Source organism: Odocoileus virginianus, chromosome 9 (genome assembly GCF_023699985.2).
Source record: "Odocoileus virginianus isolate 20LAN1187 ecotype Illinois chromosome 9, Ovbor_1.2, whole genome shotgun sequence".
In the NCBI taxonomy this organism is placed as follows: Eukaryota; Metazoa; Chordata; class Mammalia; order Artiodactyla; family Cervidae; genus Odocoileus; species Odocoileus virginianus.
The window spans coordinates 75835638-75854962 of record NC_069682.1 but is presented as its reverse complement, the minus strand read 5'-3'; the positions used below and the strand labels follow the sequence as shown (position 1 = coordinate 75854962).

Here is a 19325-nt window from a genome sequence, read left to right as displayed (position 1 = left end):
CTCCCGGAGGGCCAGAGGGGAAGGCCGGTTACCGCCGTGCAGAGGCCGACGCGGGGGGCTTGGTTGGAGGGCGGAAAGCGCTGGAGGACCCAGGAGCCCTGGGCTAGTGGCCGGGCCAGGCCTGGTCTCTGGGGGCTGAGGCAGGGAACAGGCTCCAGCGCTGCAGGGACCAAGGACGAGAATCAGTCCAGAGACGCGGCCGGTGGAGGGGCGGGGGCGCAGCTTGCTTTTATGCTCTGGATTCTTTGTGTGTTCCCAGATTCCTCCCACTTCCCTTGGCATGGGAGAAGCTTAGTTCTGGAGACTGGGACACGGACCCAGTGGGCCGGATAATCTAGGGGGCTAGTGAGACACCAGCTCGTATTTCAAATATCTCTGCTGTCACATTTGCGTTGGTGGCAATGTGTCTTTTCTCTTCCTCAGCCTGCAGCTTCCAGGCCTCTGGCTGGCCCAGGAAGCCCAGAGTCGCAGACTGCTCAGACTCAGGACCTGGGCCCAGTGACCACTACTTGATGACCAAACCATAAGCTTTTTTCTTTTTTTTAAACAAACAGAATTTTAGTAGCATGTTTACTGCCTGATGAAGAAGGAAATGAACCCTGGAAAATTCCATGGACAGAGGAGCCTGGCTGGCTACAGTCCACGGGGCTGTTGCAAGATTCAGACGTGACTTAGCGACTAAACCACCACCACCATACCTCCTGAATATGTGGGACCTAACCGGGAAAACTGAGTCATTCCCTGAAGCGGACCAGTTCAGTTCAGCTCAGTCGCTCAGTCGTGTCTGAATCTTCGTGACCCCATGGACTGCAGCACGCCAGGCCTCCCTGTCCATCACCAACTGCTGGAGCTTGCTCAACTCATGCCCATTGAGTCCATGATGCCATCCAACCATCTCATCCTCTGTCATCCCCTTCTCCCCCTGCCTTCAATCTTTCCCAGCTTCAGGGTCTTTTCAAATGAGTCAGTTCTTCACATCAGGTGGCCAAAATATTGGAGTTTCAGCTTCAGCATCAGTCCTTCCAGTGATTTCCTTTAGGATGGACTGGTTGGATCTTCTTGCACTCCAAGGGACTCTCAAGAGTCTTCTCCAACACCACAGTTCAAAAGCATCAATTCTTTGGTGCTCAGTTTTCTTCATAATCCAACTCTCACATCCATACATGACCACTGGAAAAACCATAGCCTCGACTAGATGGACCTTTGTTGGCAAAGTAATGCCCAAGCCATCACCTTAAGTACCATCTTTAGCCAAAAACGAAAGAAAGACCTTAGGTGAGGGGGGAAGCCAGTTATGGCACGTTATCACACAAAGCCCAGTCAACAAGGGTATAAACTGTCAACTTTAAAGGGCCTGCTGTTTGCCAAGCCTAGTGTGGGAAGCAGGTGTGTGGCTTTCCCGTATCACAGCTCAGGTCTGAATCCCAGGCCCACTGTGTTGAGCGCAGTGTGGGGTTGCTGGGAGGACCGGGATGTGTCCTCGCGTCATGTCTGGCTACCAGATGGGCATCTGTACATATGACATGTTGAGGTATCAGTGAGGGCTGGTTCACGCACTCACTGGTTCTTTTCACAAATATTGTCATGAGCAAGTGTGCTGTGTGAGGCGAGATGGGCTGTCCGAGAACCTGGGGGCACGACGGTGAATTCAGCGGGCTCTGGTCCGGCCCTCATGGGGTCAGCTGTCTAGCGACAGGGTAACAGGGGCCCGCAGAGGTTTTTGGTAAAAGGCCAGGTAGCACATATTTTTGGTTTTGGGTGGGGGTGGGGGTCCGTGCCAAGAAAAAACTGAGTTATAACCGTGTCACTCCGACTTGAAGGGTATGGACAGCTCTGTGGAACGAAGAGCCTCCAGAGACGTCTCCGGCACAGCTTCCGAACTCGGCTGTTTTCTCATGAGAGCAGCCACACTGTAAGTACACACAGGATTGTGGCTGTGTTCCAATAAAACTTTAAAAAAAAAAAAAGAACAGGTGAGCGGTGGACTTGTTCCGTGGGCTGCAGTCTGCTGGCTGCTGCTAGAGAACGTCCAGGAACGCAGATGTTGGAGCCAGTCTGCCTGGCTGAATCTCAGCGATCCCACTTCTTAGCTTGAGCCTAGCTTAGCTTTGCTTCGCTTAAGCTTAGCTTGAACCCAATCTTGAGCAATTTACTTTCCCTCTCTGTTTTCAGCTTCTTCCTCTGTAAAATGGGGGTGGCAACTGTGCTTACTTCCTAGGGTTGTTTGTTGGGATTGCATGAAATAATACATGTAGAGTGCTTAGTACAGCATTTGAAGTGTGGTGCCTGCCATGATGAATGCTAGCTCTTCCTTTTCATGTAAGTGAGAAGGTAGGCGTTAATCAATTATGATCATTGATTAGTGATGAGTCAGATTACCACTGTCATAAGTGTTGCTTGACCAGGTCCTGGGGGACTTTAGCCAACTGGGGACAATCGCCGTTATGTCCTGAGAAATTCCCCCGGTTTCCTGAGTTGAACACGTACGGTGGCTACTGCAGTGAAATGATTTTTTAAAATCACTTTTTGGGTTTCTTTTGCACATTGTCATCGCGCTACATTAAGATGTTGCTTTAAAAATGAAGGAAAAAAAAAAAAAGCTCGGCCCTTATAAGTGAGATTCTGCAGTGTTCCTCTTTCCGATTTATTTCTCTTAGCGTAATATTCTCTAGGCCCGTCCATGTTGCCACAAATGGCAAGATTTCCATCTTTTTGAAGGCTGAACAATATTCTGTTGTCCCTGTAAACCACATTTTGTGTGTCCGCTCACCTGTCAGCGGACCTTTGGCTGGTTTCCGTATCTTAGCCATGTTCAGCGAGGCGGCGTGAACACACGAGAGGACAGAGGTCTTTTTGAGGAACCGATTTCGTTTCCCAGCGGTGGGACTGCTGGATGGTAAGGCAGCTCGTAGTTTTCACTTTCTGACCGGCCTCCGCACTGTTTTCTAGCTGGCTGTACCCTTTCACCGTCCCACCGAAGCCCGGGTGGCGCTGCTGGTAAGGACCGCGCCTGCCAACGCAGGAGGCACGGGGGAGAGTCCCGTCTCTGGGTCGGGAAGGCGCCTGGAGAAGGGCACGCAGCCCACTCCCGTGCCTTTGAGGATTTCTTTCCGGCCGTGCGTGGCCTCGAGGCTGCGCGGGCTTCCTCTGGTTGCGGCGGGCGGGGAGGCGGTGTAGCCGGCGGAGGCTCCCCGCCCTGCGGCTTCCCTTGCGGGCAGCAGGAGCTCCAGGCTGCGGGGCTTCAGGACTTGCGGCGCCCTGGCTCCCTGGTTGCGGCCCCCGGGCTCAGCTGCTCCGAGGCGTGTGGGATCTGCCCGAAATCCGGGCTCCAACCCGGTCTCCTGCTCTGGCAGGCGGACGCTTTACCCCTGCGCCCCAGGGAAGCCCCTCCAGTCTTCTGGCCTGGAGAACCCCTGGGCAGAGGAGCCCGGCAGGCGCAGGCCACGGCGTCTCGGTCCGACGGGACTCAGGCGGCTTGGCGCGCGCCCACACCCTTGACGCGTGTGTCTCGCCTTTGGCTGCTGCCCTGCCGTCCTTGGCCCTTCTGTTCTTTGTTTCGGCCTTTGTTCTTTTGCTTTCCAGTTTTGGAGGAGTCTCGTATATACCCTCCAGCTCAGACGTGCTCTCTTCAGCCACATCCAGTCTACCGAAAAGCCCACGGTCCTCCGTTTCTGTTACCGGGCTTTTTTTGTTGTCGTTGTCATCTTTTAAAAATCTCTAGCATTATCTTTTTGGCTCTTTCTTAAGATTTTTATCTTTTTACTTACATTGCCCATGTGTTCTTGTCTACTCCATCCATTAGAGCCCTTAGCATGTTAACTGTAGTTGTTTTAGATTCCGCATCTGGTTCTGATGCTAACTCTGTCATTTCAAATTATATTTTTTGCCCTTCGGTATGCCTTAATAGAGCTTCCCCTGTGGCTCAGCGGGCAAGAATCCACCTGCCATGCGGGAGCCACAGGAGACACAGGTTTGATCCCTGGGTCAGGAAGATGCCGTGGAGGAGGAAATGGAAACCCACTCCAGTGTTCTTACATGGAGAAGCCCACGGACAGAGGAGCCTGGGCAGGCTACAGCTCATAGGGTCGCAAAGGGTTGGACACAACTGAAGCAGCTTAGCACACACGCACGGGCTTCAACAGCTGGATGGTGCGGGAGAAGACTCCTGAGAGTCCCTCGGACTAGAGGGAGATCAAACCAGTCCATCCTAAAGGAAGTCAAGCCTGAATGTTCATTGGAAGGCTGGATGCTGAAGCTGAAGCTCCAATGCTTTGACCTCCTGATGCAACGAGCCAACACACTGGAAGAAACTCTGATGCTGGGAAAGATTGAGGGCAGGAAGAGAAGGGGGACAGAGGGTGAGATGGTTGGATGGCATCCCAGACTTGGTAGACATCAGTTTGAGCAAACTCTCTGAGATCGTGAGGGACAGGGAAGCCTGGCATGCTGCAGTCCAAGGGGTCGCAGTCGGACATGACTCGGTGACTGAACAACAAGAAGGATGTGCAGGTAAAAGAAACTGCTGTAAATAGGGCTTCAGCAAGGTGGAGGCGAGGAGTGGGTGGGGAGAGGCGTTCCAGCCTTTTGATTCAGTCTCGGTTTTTCAGTGAGACTGTGCTTTGGACTGTGCTTTGGACTGTGAATGGCGCCAGAGTTTCCTGGTTTCTCCCTCCCTGCTTAGGTGAGATAAGAGTATGGAACAAGTTGCATGGAGTTGGGTGTTTCCCTCCCCCAGATCAATGGAAGCGTGTTTGTTGCTCAGTTCATGTCCAACTCTTTGCAACCCCGTGGCCTGTAGCCTGCCAGGCTCTGTGGAAATCTGTGGTTTGCCTTTGGTTTTTTCCTCCCGGGCCATATGGACAGCATGTGGAATCTTAGTTCCCCCACCAGGAATTGAACCCAGGCCCCCTGCATTGGGAGCTTGGAGTCTTAACCACTGGACCACCAGGGAAGTCCCTCCCTGTTCTTGCCTGTCTGCCTCTTTAATCTTGGGGGCAGAGCTTTGCCCTCTTGGGGGCAGAGTCCTCCCCTCTCTTCTGGATCTCAGAATTGTTGATTTTTCAGTCTGTTCAAGCTTTTTTATCGTCATTAGGATAGACTGGTGACTGCCAAACTTACTTGCTAAACCAGGTGTAGCTGTTTTTAAGCACACACGTTTTGTGACTGTGTATTGTTCTACCACGTAGGTGTAACATAGTTTATTTCATCAATCACCTATTTGAGAACATTTTGGTTCTTTCCAACTTTTCACGATTACAACAATGAATGATTGGACATTCTTATCAAATACATCTCAGTGAATGTCTTTGGTTATTTTCTGAGGAAGGCCCTTCAGAAGAGTAATTAATCAAAGGGCATGCACATTTTAAAGAAAGTGATAAATATGGCTTAATCTTTTTCTAGGAGTTCCTGTCTATTTTAACATCCAGCAGCAATGAGTGTGGACATTTCTTCCTTGACCCCTCTCCAATAATGGAAATATTATGTTTTATTTTTGTCAGTTTGATAAGCGGGAATGATTTCTCCCTGTTTTGATATATGTCTCTTTGGTTATTACTGTCACTTGATATTGTCTTAAATGTTCACTAAGCATTTCTTTACATGCATGTTGTCAGTTCATGAGGTTTGCCAAAATTTTTCTATTTGGCTTTTTATCTGTTTTTCATATATATATATATATAAATACTACATCATTAATTATGCTAGTCACCATTAATCATATAGTAATGTAATTTCCTCCTGTGTATGACTTCTCATGATACTTATGGTGATTTTTCTTTTTCAAATTTTATTTATTTTTGGTCGTGCTGGGTCTTGCCTGCTGCTCGGACTTTTCTCCGGTTGCGGCGTGCAGGGGCTGCTCTCTAGTCGCGATGCTCTGGTTTTTAATTGCTGTGGCTTCTCTTGTTTCGGGCTCGATAGTGCTGCACTGGCTCAGTTGCTCTGTGGCATGTGGGATCTTCTCCAAATCAGGGATTGAACCCGTATCTTCTGCATTGGCGGGTGGGTTTTTTTTTTTACCATTGAGTCACAACGGAAGCCCCTTGTTGTGTTTTTTGACGCCTATTTTAGTTTCTATGATTCTTAGTATTTATACCTGGAAATAGCTTCCTTGACTGACATCAGGTAACTGCTGACTTACATTTTCCTCTCGTTGTTTTGTGTTTTCATTTCTAGATTTAATTTTGATTCATCTGAAATACATATAGCATGAGATATTTAACTTTTTTTCCCCCTGAAAAACTTACCAATCATCTGAGCACTATCTTATTGTTTATTAATGTACTTTTTCTCTACAAATTTAAAATTCTACTTTTATAATATGCTAAATTCTTTAAATGTTTAATATATTCCTGGGCATTATTTTGTTTTACATTGAATTGCTTTACTCTTGTGCCAGTTCAGTATTTAAAAATCTTAACTTTATAGTATATTTTCAAACGTAATAGGGATATTTCTTTACTATATATATACACAGTGTATGTGTGTGGGTTGGTCAGGTGTGTCTGACTCTTTGCAGCCCCATGGACTATAGCCAGCCAGACTCCTCTGACCATGGGATTTTCCAGGCAAGAATACTGGAGTGGGTTGCCGTTTTCTTCTTCTCCAGGAGTTGCGGGAAGGGGGACCCCTTCCAGGCCCAAGAGTGGGCTCTTGTCTAACACTCAGAAATGAGCTGTCCAAGGAGACACATGTGCTGAGAAAGCAGATTTTGTTGGGAAAGGGCGCCCAGGTGGAGAGCGGGAGGGTGAGGGAGCCCAGGAGGACAGCTCTGCCACGTGGCTCGCAGCCTCGGGGTTTGTGGTGATGGGGTGAGTTTCCGGGTTGTCTCTGACCAGTCATTCTGACTCAGAGTCCTTCCTGGTGGTGCGCGCGTCGCTCAGCCAAGATGGGGGCCAGAGAGGATTCTGGGAGGTGGTCGGACATGTGGGGTCACCGTGTGACCTTTCCCGAACTCTTCCGGTTGGTGGTGTCTTATTAGTTTCATGTTCCTCACCAGGACCTCTTGTCGTGAAACAACTCCTGCAGACGGATACTATGGTGCCTGGCCAGGGTGGGCGGTTTCAGCAGTGTGCTTCCCGAACACAGAATCTTTTCGACCCAGGGATCGAATCCACGTCTCCTGCACTGGCAGGCCGATTCTTTACCTTGTGAGCCATCAGGGAAGCCATATATATATATATATACACACACATATGCATATAAAGATACACTATTTATCATCTTCGTTTATTTTTTAATTTTGAAAAGTCAATACATACACTTACTAAAACATTCAATATGACTATAGTGTTTTTAAATGTTCAACTTGCTGAAAACTGTTTAAAATTTGTAAGATGCATAATAAATTAGATACATTTGGAGCTTGTTGATGGACCTCTGTTTGTCCTGCCTGACCCTCTCGTGTTGGGAGCTGTGTCTTGGTCTCCTCGGGGCTTGTCTATGTCTAGCTTCTGCACTTGAGCTTCTGAGGTTCCACCTTGAGTCGACAGGCTTTAGAGGAAACACTCACTTGGGCTCTTAGTTCAGCCCGCTGCTGGGGGCAGGTCTCATGCTCTTGACCCCTTCCTCTCTTAGTTCCTCCCTGAGACTACTCCCAGGAACTCAGGTGAACCTCACCAAAGCCCCTGGCTGCTCAGAAAGTTAAGATGGCTCACCAGTGTATTCCTCAAGCTAGTTGATAGTGGTCTTTGATCTCATGAAATTCTTGAGATGCATTGCTGCATTGTGGGCTGGATGGAAGAAGTGTATCTGGGAAGACTCGGACAGTGGGTAGGCAGGGGTGAGGAAGGGAGCCTTCCTTTTCCAACCCTTGGGCTGCTTGGAAGTGCGGGAGTTCAGCCATCTCCCCCTGACCCCCCAACACCCCACAGTAGCTGTCCGCTAATAACTGAGAGGAGGTGGTGTGTGAATATCCCAGCTCCCTGCTCAGTAGGCAAGATACCTGAAGCCTGTCCTGCACCTTCTCCCAGGTGCCCAGGGGGACTGGACCCCGTCACCCATGGTGGGCATTCTCCTTAAAACCCCCTTTTGGCATCCTCTGTCTCCCATTTCCCTCCCCCATCCCCCATTTGTGTTTCTTGGAGTCACCTTCCATTTAAACTATTTGTCCTCATATTGTCATCTCCAGACCTGCTTCCACAGGAAACCAGTCTAAGACAAATGGAAACCTGAGTGTTGGAAGATCCTGAACAGAAGTCAGAAAACTATCGCCCAAGGGCCAAATCTGGGCCGTTGCTTGTTTTTATAAATAAAGTTTTATCTGTACACAGTCCTGACCATTTGTTCACTACCGTCTATGGCTTCTTTTCACTACAGTGGCAGAGTGGGGTTGTTGGCTTAGAGGCCAGATGGCCCATAGAGCCAAACATATTCACTATCTGATTCTTCAGCGGTCTCCAGCCACTGGGATAAGTACCTTGGTAGCTCTGGTCTTGAGGAGCAAAATGGCATGATCTGATTTACTTTATTAACATTTCACTCCCATAGCTGTGTGGAGAATGGATGTGAGGTGGAGGCGCTCTGCGGCCAGTTAGAAACCTTCCATAACCCGCCTGCTAATGCAGGAGACGTAGGAGATGCAGGTTCAATCCCTGGGTCAGGAAGATCCCCTGGAGAGGAGCATGGCAGCCCATTCCAGTCTTCTTGCCTGGAGAATCCCATGGACAGAGGAGCCTGGTGGGATATGGTCTGTAGGGTTGGAAAGAGTTGGACACTGAAGTGACTTAGCAAGCATGGATGTTTAGGAGAGAGAGTGAACAGATATGAGCTGTATCTTAAACCTAGAACCAGCAGGGCTTGTTGATGGATTGGACTGGAGGAAAGGGAGCGGTTAAGGGCTGTGTTCTTGTGTACATTTGGTTCTTCTAATCCCCCTCGGAGAAGTTAACTGTTGTTTTTGGGCCTTGCCGCAAGGCTCGCGGGATCTTCGTTCTCCAGCCAGAGGTTGAACCTGGGCCCCAGCAGTGGAAGTGCAGAGTACTAGCCGATAGCCAGGCAGGTCTCAGAGGCGAGCTTAATCTTGACCCTCGCTTCCTTCAGGACTGCTTCCGTGACTTCTCAGGGTGGCTGGGGGCCCCTGTGCTCCCAGACTCTCTTTACCCTTCCTCCTATAATGTTCTGTGCTTCTTTTAACCTCACCTTTAGGTCCCAGAGATAACGCAGGACAGAGCCCATATTTTCAACAGAATTTGGGTCTCGGCCCCGTTCTTGTCACCATCACTGCTCTGGCCCGTCGGTGGAGCCCTCCTCACTTAGAGTGGGTGCTCACCTCGCAGTCACCGAGAAAATGAAGACCAAGAACGTTATGGTTTGGTCCAAAAGGCTTCTCCCTGCGGTCTCCAACCTTTTTTGCACTAGGGACTGGTTTTGTGGAAGACAGTTTTTCCATGGACTGGGAGAGGGTGAACGGTTTCGGGATGATTCAAGCACATCACGCTTAGCATGCATGTTTCTGTTATTCTTACATCAGCTCCACCTCGGCTCGTAAGGCACTGGGTCCTGGAGGTCAGGGACTCCTTGAGCCCGACCCTCTGCCTTCACTGCCTCCCCTTTCTGCAGCCTAGCCTGGCCTCTCGTGTTTCTTGGCTCAGACGTGGGACCACGACAGTGAGGTGGAGCTGGCAGGTGCCGCCGTAGCGTCATCACTGGACGAGCACGGGGCTCCTGCCACGTGGCAGACGGGAGCGGGCTGTGCGGCCATCACTGTCGGTGGGGCGTCGGCCTCTGCCTGGGCAGCTCGGGTGGGAAACATGGTCTCGTCATCCTGGGACATTAAGGGAAACGGAGGGGAGCAGATAGGGAAACTGCACAGAAGGGCCCTGGCTCCAAGGTGGAAGGGTCTGGGTCTCTCCATCATGTCTGTCCTCTCTGTTGCGTCCTGGAATTTGTGAGACAGCTGCCCACTGCCTCTGCTGAGGTTCCATCATAAATTACTCAGGCACAAGCTGACTGGATCTGAGAGTCTGCAAAGGCAGCCTAGGAACTAAGCAAGGCGGCTGGCATTCATTTAAAAAAAAAAAAGATGAAAAAAGAATCTGCTGGAGACAAGGGGAGATGCTAGAAGTGGGTCAGTGGGTCTGAGCAACAGAGAAGCCCACCAATAATCTCCTGGCGCTGCCTCCCTGAGGTCAGCGCAGTTCCCCACACCCTCCTTCCCCTCTCCTCTCTTGCCACCTTAAAAAAACACACATAGGCAGAAATCAATCCATCAAATGTCATTACAGATTTATTAAGCCTGATGTAGAAAGACATTTAACAGTAACATCTTCAGAAAGCATAAAAAGAGCACTTCTATTCAGTCTTGTGCTTTGAAAATCTAAATATATTTTTATCATATAAATAATTCTTTTCATGTTTTAAGTGCATCTGTTTTTTTTTTTTTCTTCTTCTTCTTCTTCTCTCCTTTAATTTTCGTTTTTCAATTAGCCAAAGCGGAAGTCGTGGTTGACGGAAATGAAGCCATTTGCAAAGCTAATGGTGTTAGGAGGCCTGTCTGAGTTATACTGTATCAGCCCGATTTCCAAAAGGTGGTTCAGTGTCTGCAGCATTCAAATGAGGGACAGCCTCCAGCAAAATCATAATTGAACACACCCAGGTCTTTAATGTCAGCAGTTGAATTTCCTGATGCAAATTATGGTAAGGTTTCAGATGGGGACAGTCTATTTCCAACAACTCCTGAGTGGGTGTGAAAAGGACTTTTTTTTTTTTTGGACACAAAGGAAAGAGTTATCATGCTTAAGAATGTAAATAACACACGTATAGAAACCTTTTTGATGGAAATGAGGGGCTCTGTATAAACGTTGGTGAGGGGGTTGTTATTTTTTCACAATAGGTAAAAGAAGTAGTATCTATTATTTAGGGCTTTAATTACAGTTCTCAAAGTGGAATGATTTTTCCTTTAAAAAAAAGTCTTTAGAGGTAAAAAATAATGGCTTTTTTGATATAATTTTCACCTCCACCATCAGAAGTTATTTCTAGTGGTAAAATTGTACTTTAAAAAAAAAAAACCCTTCTCCTTTGAGAGATTATTTCATAGCTGCAGCATCAGACACATACATCTCGAGTGTGCCCAAACCAAGTCATTTTTATGCAGCCAGGGGCTGCTCCAGGGGTTTCTTCTGGCCTGATCTAAGTTATATGGAATGGCAAGACCAAATTGTTTAGAATTAGGAGGAAGGACAGGAGGCTGGCACCCGGGGACAAAAGGAGGAGCACCTTTTCTGAAAATCCCTGTGGTTTTTTTTTTTTTTCCAAGCTGAAAAGCCATCATTTCCGGGGGGATGGTGTGTCTTTAGGCAGTGACAATGCAGCTGAGCCTTTGGAAAATTGCAAATAGTGACTGCATTGAGCACTAGTATTCGGGATGATCAGGAGCAAAGGGAAGCATGGTCAGCCAGGGAAAGAACTTTCCAGATCCCAGAGATGGAGGCTCGAATGCCTCTCTGTGATGAATCTGTTTGGCCACAGGGTGGTATAATTTTCCTAGCAGAAAAAAGATTTTTTTTCATTGCAAGGACAATTTATAATCATCAAAAACAAGTGAAACATGGTTTTGATTAAAACAGCCTGTTGGCTCAATAATTTCTGTAATTTTAAAAACATCCTTAATGCAGAAGAAGAACACGACGATGTCAGGAATGGCCTGGGGCCCCATTACAACAGCAACCGAATAAATAAGGAAAAGAATTGCGAGGTCATAAAAACAAAATTAAGCTAATGTTTCAAATTTTGACAATTATGAATTCTTCCTCTAAGAAGACATTAAAAAAATGTTCAGGCACTATTAGATAAAATACAAAGAGGATAATTCTTACATGGATGAGTCTGCAGTTTTCCCAAGGGGTAAAGCATGCCTTTAAAGGAAAACCTGAATTAGGACATTGATTCCTCCTTAAATCCAGCAATTGGATGGACTCATGCAGACAGACAAACTTGGTTCTTAATCGTTTCTTTGTAAACTCAGATCTGATTCTTTCATAAGCTATTGAAAGAGAATGATCAGGAAAAAAATTACAAGCATAATTTTTTTTTTTTTCTATACAAAAGAATCCCCATTGTGGGCCAGTTTGGTAGGAAACAGAAACAAGCAAATATAACAAAATCTGTGTTCATACATGGCGATATAGTTAGTATATACAAATATGTACAGTATAAAAATGTACGGAAGGCTGCTGTTCTCAGCCGTCCAAGCTGCATTTTACACAGGGAAAACAGCCTGGATTTTCCTCCTAGTATACAGGCAAATGTGGTATATACAGCATGCAGGTTATAGAAAATTAGCGCGCTTGCATGGGAACATTCTACAGGTACGCTTGCAGTCATTTTTCTTTGAAAATGACGAGTCTGCTTTCCTAATATAAAAACGTGTTTGCCTTTCTTCACGGGCAAACACTTTCCTTCAGAGCAAGGTTGAATTCTCCCAACTCACTATTTCCTACCTCCCCTTTTTCCAATTCCAAAAGAAAAAAAAAATGTCTAGAAGTAACATGAGGAGATAAATATATAACACAAACATGGTTGATGCCAAATTTCTTAAAAACCTACACATGCTCTGCAGAGTAAGAACTGGTTGACCAGTATGAAGGTTGTGTATGACCAACGGCCTTCTTGATTTTTAAGGTGTTTGGAAGTTTCTGATTTACGCTGAGGGTGCCTGGCTGTTAGGAGTCAAAGTCAGGAGGGATTAGAAAGATACCAGCGTATCAGAGACCAAAAAGTAGATTGTATCCCCAGATATTATGACATTTAAGAACCCTGAGCCAAACAAGAATGGTTGCGGATGTCAGCTTTTTCTGACTTGTGTGCACATTCTAGCATCTGATGTATTGTAAGCCAAAACATTATACTACAAAACTGGAATATTTCTGTTGCGTTGATCTCCATGAAGAAGGAAAATAGTTTTTACATCTTCTCCGCAGATTGGTTGAGCCTAGTGTATTTAAAACAAAATATACATACACATTTATAATTCCTGAATGTTATCTGGGTCATTTAGAAAGTGAATACATTGCTGTACAAAGTCTTCATATTTGAGATATAATTGTATGATTGCTCAAGTTCTGTAAATATAAGCCTTTGCCTGGGGACTGAGATCCAAACGTAGGTTTCAGGTCCAAGATAATTTAGTAAATGCATTGAAATTCATTTTCTGGAGGGGTAGGGTTTTCTATTTAGAAAAAATTTTTTTCAAGTAGTGCATTTGTTAGAATTTTTCAACTTCTCCTGGAGTTCTCACAGAAGGGTTATTATTTGTACTTCCAAAAGCAGTCTTAAGCAAATAAACATTGTAGAAGGGCTGTGAGTATTTAATTTTTTTTTAAAATCAGGTTGCTTTTTTTTAAAAGGCCTTAATGATCATCATATGGCTATTGGTAAAATCATTTGTATGCTGAGAGGTGTCAGATCAGGGTGCCTTTACTTGCAGGAGCCATTTTACTTGGAATATATTTTTCCAATGGAAATGGACAAAGTTCTGTTGCAGAAATAACGTTCCACCTGGTACTAGCATTTTAAAACAGTCCTCTTCTAATCCATAAAACATTTCTAGTTTTCCCTGAAGCTTCGGGCTGCCTTGCGCATGAATAATTTTGGAGAAACACCCACGCCTGTTAGCCCATTGTTCGTGAAGTATTGGAAGAAGATTAACTAGAGCCTGGAAATTGTGTATCTGCGTCTGCTTCTGAATCTGTCACAGGAAACCAAAGGAGATAAGTGGCTTTTACTTTGGATGAAGAGGTAAAATTCCCCCATAGAAATTCTAAAGATGATTCACAAGTTTCAAAATGTTTAATGCTTCCCTACAATGGAAACATGTCTCTCTGTCTGTGGGGATGGAGATATGGGTCTCTTTCTCCTGCTCAATCTTTGTCTAAAAGTGTTTTGTGGATATTTTGAGAAAGTGCCACATATAGGAAGGGAGAAAATGAAATTAGCATTTTAACATCTCACAGGGGAAAAAAATAAACGGAAAGTTCACTTGTGATTTTTTTTGTTTTTTTGCCGAATGCATGTTCAAAATAGATACCACTTTTTTGTTCTTTAGAACTACATGTGTATATTTGTGTGTTTAAAGCCTTCAATATATTTCCTTAGTATTATTATTTTAGCATTCATCAGCACTCTTCGATTCTTCCTGCAGAGAATAGAAGATAATGTGAAAGTGACATTTTTTATGTTTTTTTTTTTTAAATATTTAACACACTTAAAAAATGAAACCCAGTGAAAAAGATTTGAAAGCAGTCACATAACCTAGGGAATGACAGATGGGAAAGACACAGAATGCAAGCACCTTTTAAGGCCTTGTAATCTTTGGATTTACTGTGAAAAGTTTCAGAAGATTGTAGTCTTACTGTGGCACTGTCCATAGGCCCTGGAAAACTACAGTGAAAGTAAAATATATTCATGGATACACACACACATGAGCACGCCCACTCACACACACGTCCTCACTGTTTAGTCAGAGTTATCTACATGCTTCCCCCAAATGTCATTTCATTTGTTTGTTTTCAGCATTTCCACTCAGTTCAGTGGCTTGTGTCTGTGACATTAATTATGAAAGACTCCAACAACCGAGCAGGCACATTTTGGGGGTGAGGTTTAAGAAATCTATTTATGACCTTAAATTCTGTGGGGACTGTCTGGACTATTCAATTTATTCTATGATTATAGTCTGCTTTTAGGCCATGACCTATTTTTAAACTATTTCCTCTCTGTATACTTCTCAGAAGGCGAATTTCCTATTCGGAAAGATTATTATTTGGAAAAACAGGTACAAGATGCAAATCGCGTGAGGGGAGTTGGACGCTGACTCAGCTCCTCATCCGGGCGTCTGGTACCAACCGCCTTCAGGGGCCGCTGAAAACACCCGAGGACCAGAATGCCGTGTGAGGTGTCCACCTTGTGTCCTGTAGCACCTAGGAGAGTGTGCGCACACAATAAGTGCCTGATGATGTCATTAAAAATCGGTTTTGGCTGCACCATCCAGTGTACAAGTTCTTCATCCCCTGACCAGGGATCAAACCCGCATTGGGAGCGCAGAGTCTCAACTCCTGGCCTGTCGGGGAAGTCCCAGCAGACGCCCTCTAACATTTGTCAGTCCACTTGCTGAACGAATGCGTTTCCTCTTCTGTCTCGTGCCCCCGGTGTCTCGTCACATGCTACACATTTGGTGAATTTGTTCAACTACAAAATGGGGCCAAGTGCTTAAATCTGAAGTAGTCATATATGATTTTTTCAGTAGGCATTTCAGCTTGCAGCCTTGGGTGGTCTTAACTAGAAGGAGGGAAGGGACGGAAAAGCAGTCTCCTGCTTTCACTGATGCCAAGGGTTGGGGGGCAGAATGGAGATCCTTGGGTGTCGTTTGCATGATATTTGCACGTCATTTTCCTGTCCATCTAATGCTCCAGTTTATCAGCACTTTATTTATTTACAGAGAGAGGAAGAGAATGGTATGAAAGCAGATAAAAACACTCTCCTGAGTTCCTGTTGTTTTTTCCCTCCAGGAGGAAGTTTCTAGAAGCTTTCCAGGGCTTGCCAAATGAAGACAGGTCTGGTCTCTGGGAATATACTGAGCTCTGTGTGCATTTCACAGAAAGAGCCCAGATCTTGTTTCCTAAGGAGAGCGTTGGCAGCTGTCCCTCTGCTGTGACATTTATGGTTACCAAGCAACGACTCATGAGTCTTACCAAATTTATAAATATTTTTGTCTCTTGCCTCCCACCCACCCCTCCACAGAAATTGCGCTAACAAAACTGTATAGATGATGTGTTGAAGCAGATGATTTATTTCTTTCTTAGAAGGGAAACAATTTCCATGGAGTTGAGAATCGCATTGTTTTCCCCAAGTTGGAGAAAGAGCTCAAGAATCTGCTTTGGGACGGTTTAGACAGAATCTGAATTATATCAGTTTATCTAATAACCCTGGGTTGGAGCAGGCAATTTTTAACAGCTTCAAGAACCCCAGTGCTAATGCATTGATTTCCCTTTAATAGAATTTCGTTGTTGAAGGACAGTGCTCAGTAGAGTCCACCCTTCAATCTTAACCCATCCAAAGACTGTTCCTTTCCAGTTGAGCGCCATTCATTTCTGGTTGAATAGGTTAAGCAAAGACAGACCTCGCTGTTCTCAATTCACTTTATGATCCTCCCATCATAAAAAATAATATCAGCACCTTGCTTTTCATGTCAGAACTGCATTTGAGCCGCTATTCCCTATGCCCATGAGTAAATCCCATAAAAGCCGCCCCGTTGTACTGTTGCTATTTTTCCTTGTGGGTGATTGATTGATGGATGAGTGCTGACACTTCAATGAAGCTATTTCGACTGCCATCTCAATCCGATGATGTGAGGGGTATATTTTCTGTCCATGCCTCATTACTTCAGAATGACATTCCTGGAACTTCATTTACTTTTTCCCTCCTTCCCCGAAGCGCCATATTTTTTCCCATCTAGGTTATGCATGCCATAAAAAAAGCAATTTGCTATTATATGTGGCATAAGGGCAACACTTTCTCTAGGAGGTAAATAAGAAGTTTTTTTTTTTTTTTTAAATCCCAATGTTGAATTTAGGGATCATGTCAAAATTCCCAAAACAATTCCAACAGGCAAGCTCCATGAGAAATGGTGCAGAGGATATATCTGGAGATATTTGGCTTCATTATGTTGTTAAGATTTGACAGAGATTACCTTGGTAATTAAAGCAACAACAAAAGTGACTCTTGTTTCAGAATCATCTAGTTCCTAGTGTTGTGCCTAGAATAGTTTAAATATTTCACCTATAGCTGAGTAGCAGTTTACAACACAATCTAGACTTATTTGTCCTTTGAGAATGAGGAAATTCATTGTTTAAATGCAATAACAGATTTATCTATTATAGGTTGCTTTCAGTTGTATCAAAAAATGCACAACTAAACAGATCTATCTCTGCATTTCAAACAGTGCACTAGATATACAAAGGTTTTAATAGTAAAGCATGCTCTTAGCTTTTCCAAGTTGACTTAGGACCTGATTTTAATCTGTGTAATACAGTATTCCCGTTAATAATAACGTATAATTAAGACATCCGTTAAAAATCCATAACGTTAATTTAATGGAGAAAATCTAATACAGTTCTATTGGAATTTTTACGTTAAATTAACTTTAACGGGCTTTTAATGGATGTCTTAATTAGATCTCATTATTAACGGGAATATTCCACAAATTAAAACTGGGCCCTCAAAGTTTTAATGAAAAAAGTTGCAGGAACACATTTAAGATGGACACCCTATTTCATGCTTTCTGTTGCTTCTACAGCTAAGCTGTGTTTCCAAGCCCATAAACAACAGATCCTGGAGAAAGAAATTACCACAAAAGGCTGCTGCTGAACTTTCTACCCTGCAGTGATCTCATCTTCTTATTTTTTTCTGATTCTACATCTCCCCAATTCCCCCAATTGTCCCGATTTGCAGGTCTAATATGAAGTGGTGCATGCTCAGAACTATGTATTTTTTAACCAATAAAGATAATGATAATAAAGATGCACACTATGGCATGGGAAAAAGTCACTGGCAGCAACATGGTTAAGCCTGACTATGTGAGCAACGTTCCCAGAAGATGAACATTGTTCAGAGGGTTTCTTGGCTCAAACTCTGGTTTAACTTAATAATTCTTCCACTTTGTGGTGATTAATGGCTCCCGAGCGCAAGGGCAGGACTGGGCAATCCAGGTGCAACTGAAATTGTTGCACTGAACAGAAACATTTCCTTTAGACAAACGTTCCCAGAGGGCTTATAAATAGGAAATGGACATTACCATGGCAAGTAGGCTTCCAAGCGTCTACATGGAGGGCAGCCCACTTGGACATTAAACTCTGGGGACTTGTCCTCCCCCGCCCTTTCCTGTCGAGCGGTGCAAGCTGACAGAATAGGAACGCCAGTGTTCTCAGGCCTTCTTCTCCTCCAGCGGCACTTTGTTTTCTCGTGGCAGCGGAAAGGGGGCCATGGAGACGAGGCAGCCCCATTGCAGTTTATCAGTGAAAATCTAATATTGTCCATAAGCAGAGAAGTGGAAATCAATACTTCATTACCAAATTGTTAGTGCGGATGAAGAGAAATGGCCGGGGTGATTTTTTTTTTTTTTTGGCAGTCTTCTTAGAGCAGGGTGTCGAGAGGATTCAGTCAGGAGAGCGGGCAGGTGCAGGGCTCGGGCCCGGTGTGAAGGGAATCCAGGCTGGAGAGTTGGAACTAAGGCATTTGTCCTGTAATGGGAACCAGACAACAGAAAAGATACATTATTTTCTGAGGAGGAGCCCGGGTAGTCAAATCGCTCACCTCTTTCATTGGTATTAATGTTCTGCATAGGGTCTTAGTTAAGTCTAGTATGATACGATCAGTGAATGAGACATAGAAAGGAAGAGCTAACTTAGGGGAAAAATTTTTTTAAATATGATGTATGGAAGACATATTTGAACACCTCTGTTTGCAGCAGCATTCTTCATCATAGCCAAAAGGGGGAAGCAATCCAAATGTCCATCATAGGATGAATGGATAAGCAAAATGTTACATCCACACATTGGAATATTATTCAGCCTTCAAAAGGAAGGAAATTCTGGCACATTCTCCAATATGGATGAGTCTTGAAGACATTATGCCAAGTGAAAATAAATCGGTCATAAAGTGATAAAATACTTCACTTGTATAAGGTACCTAGAAAAGTCAAACTCAAAGAAACTTAAAGCGGCATCGTGGCCGTCAGGCGCAACATTTGCAAGGGGGGAAGTCCTGGAGATGGATGATGGTGATGATTGCATAACAACGTGAATGGAATGTGCTCAAAGCCACTAAACTTCACTCTTAAAAATTGTTAAGATGCTAAGTGTTATTTTTTTTTTACCACAATTAAAAGTAAAAAAAAAAATGGTTTTCCTATTGTGAAGCATTTTAAAAAATTAGCCTGCTGCCTCACCATCGGATAGAGCTCCTATTTACTTTCTGCAGCACCACCCGCAGTGTCTCCTTTTCCCACACACTTTTGTTAGGTACATAGTTGTCAGTGCCCACTGTGTAATGTTTTCCTCTCTATCCTTTCACTAGGAACATCATTGTGAACAGTGGGATGAATTCTGTCACCTATATCATCAAAGTTTACTAAACCATTCTTGTGATGTTGGACATTTAATTCGCTTCCAGTTTTATTCAATAATATTAACTGTGATGAACATCTTTGTGTTTAAAATCATTCAATATGTTCAGATACCTTAATAGACTTAAGTTGCCCAGTCAAAAGACAGCAACATTTTTCGTGGTGGGAAAGTGCTTTAAAGTACTTAATAGGCTGAATTTTTTTCCAG

The 19325-nt window shown here is 44.7% G+C and overlaps 1 protein-coding gene across 2 annotated transcripts in view; it reads right to left on the bottom strand.

Moving 5' to 3' along the window:
- Nucleotides 1-10202: 10202 nt before the first annotated feature.
- TSHZ2 (teashirt zinc finger homeobox 2) overlaps nt 10203-19325 on the bottom strand; it is a 482779-nt gene continuing 473656 nt past the window's right edge. For both annotated transcript variants that reach the window (XM_070472767.1, XM_070472768.1), the window contains exon 3: nt 10203-18233. Coding sequence is in view for 1 of the 2 variants with exons in the window: in XM_070472768.1 (XP_070328869.1) it covers nt 18232-18233 (2 nt within the window). In the remaining variant the exon portion in view is untranslated. The remainder of the gene's footprint in view (nt 18234-19325) is intronic.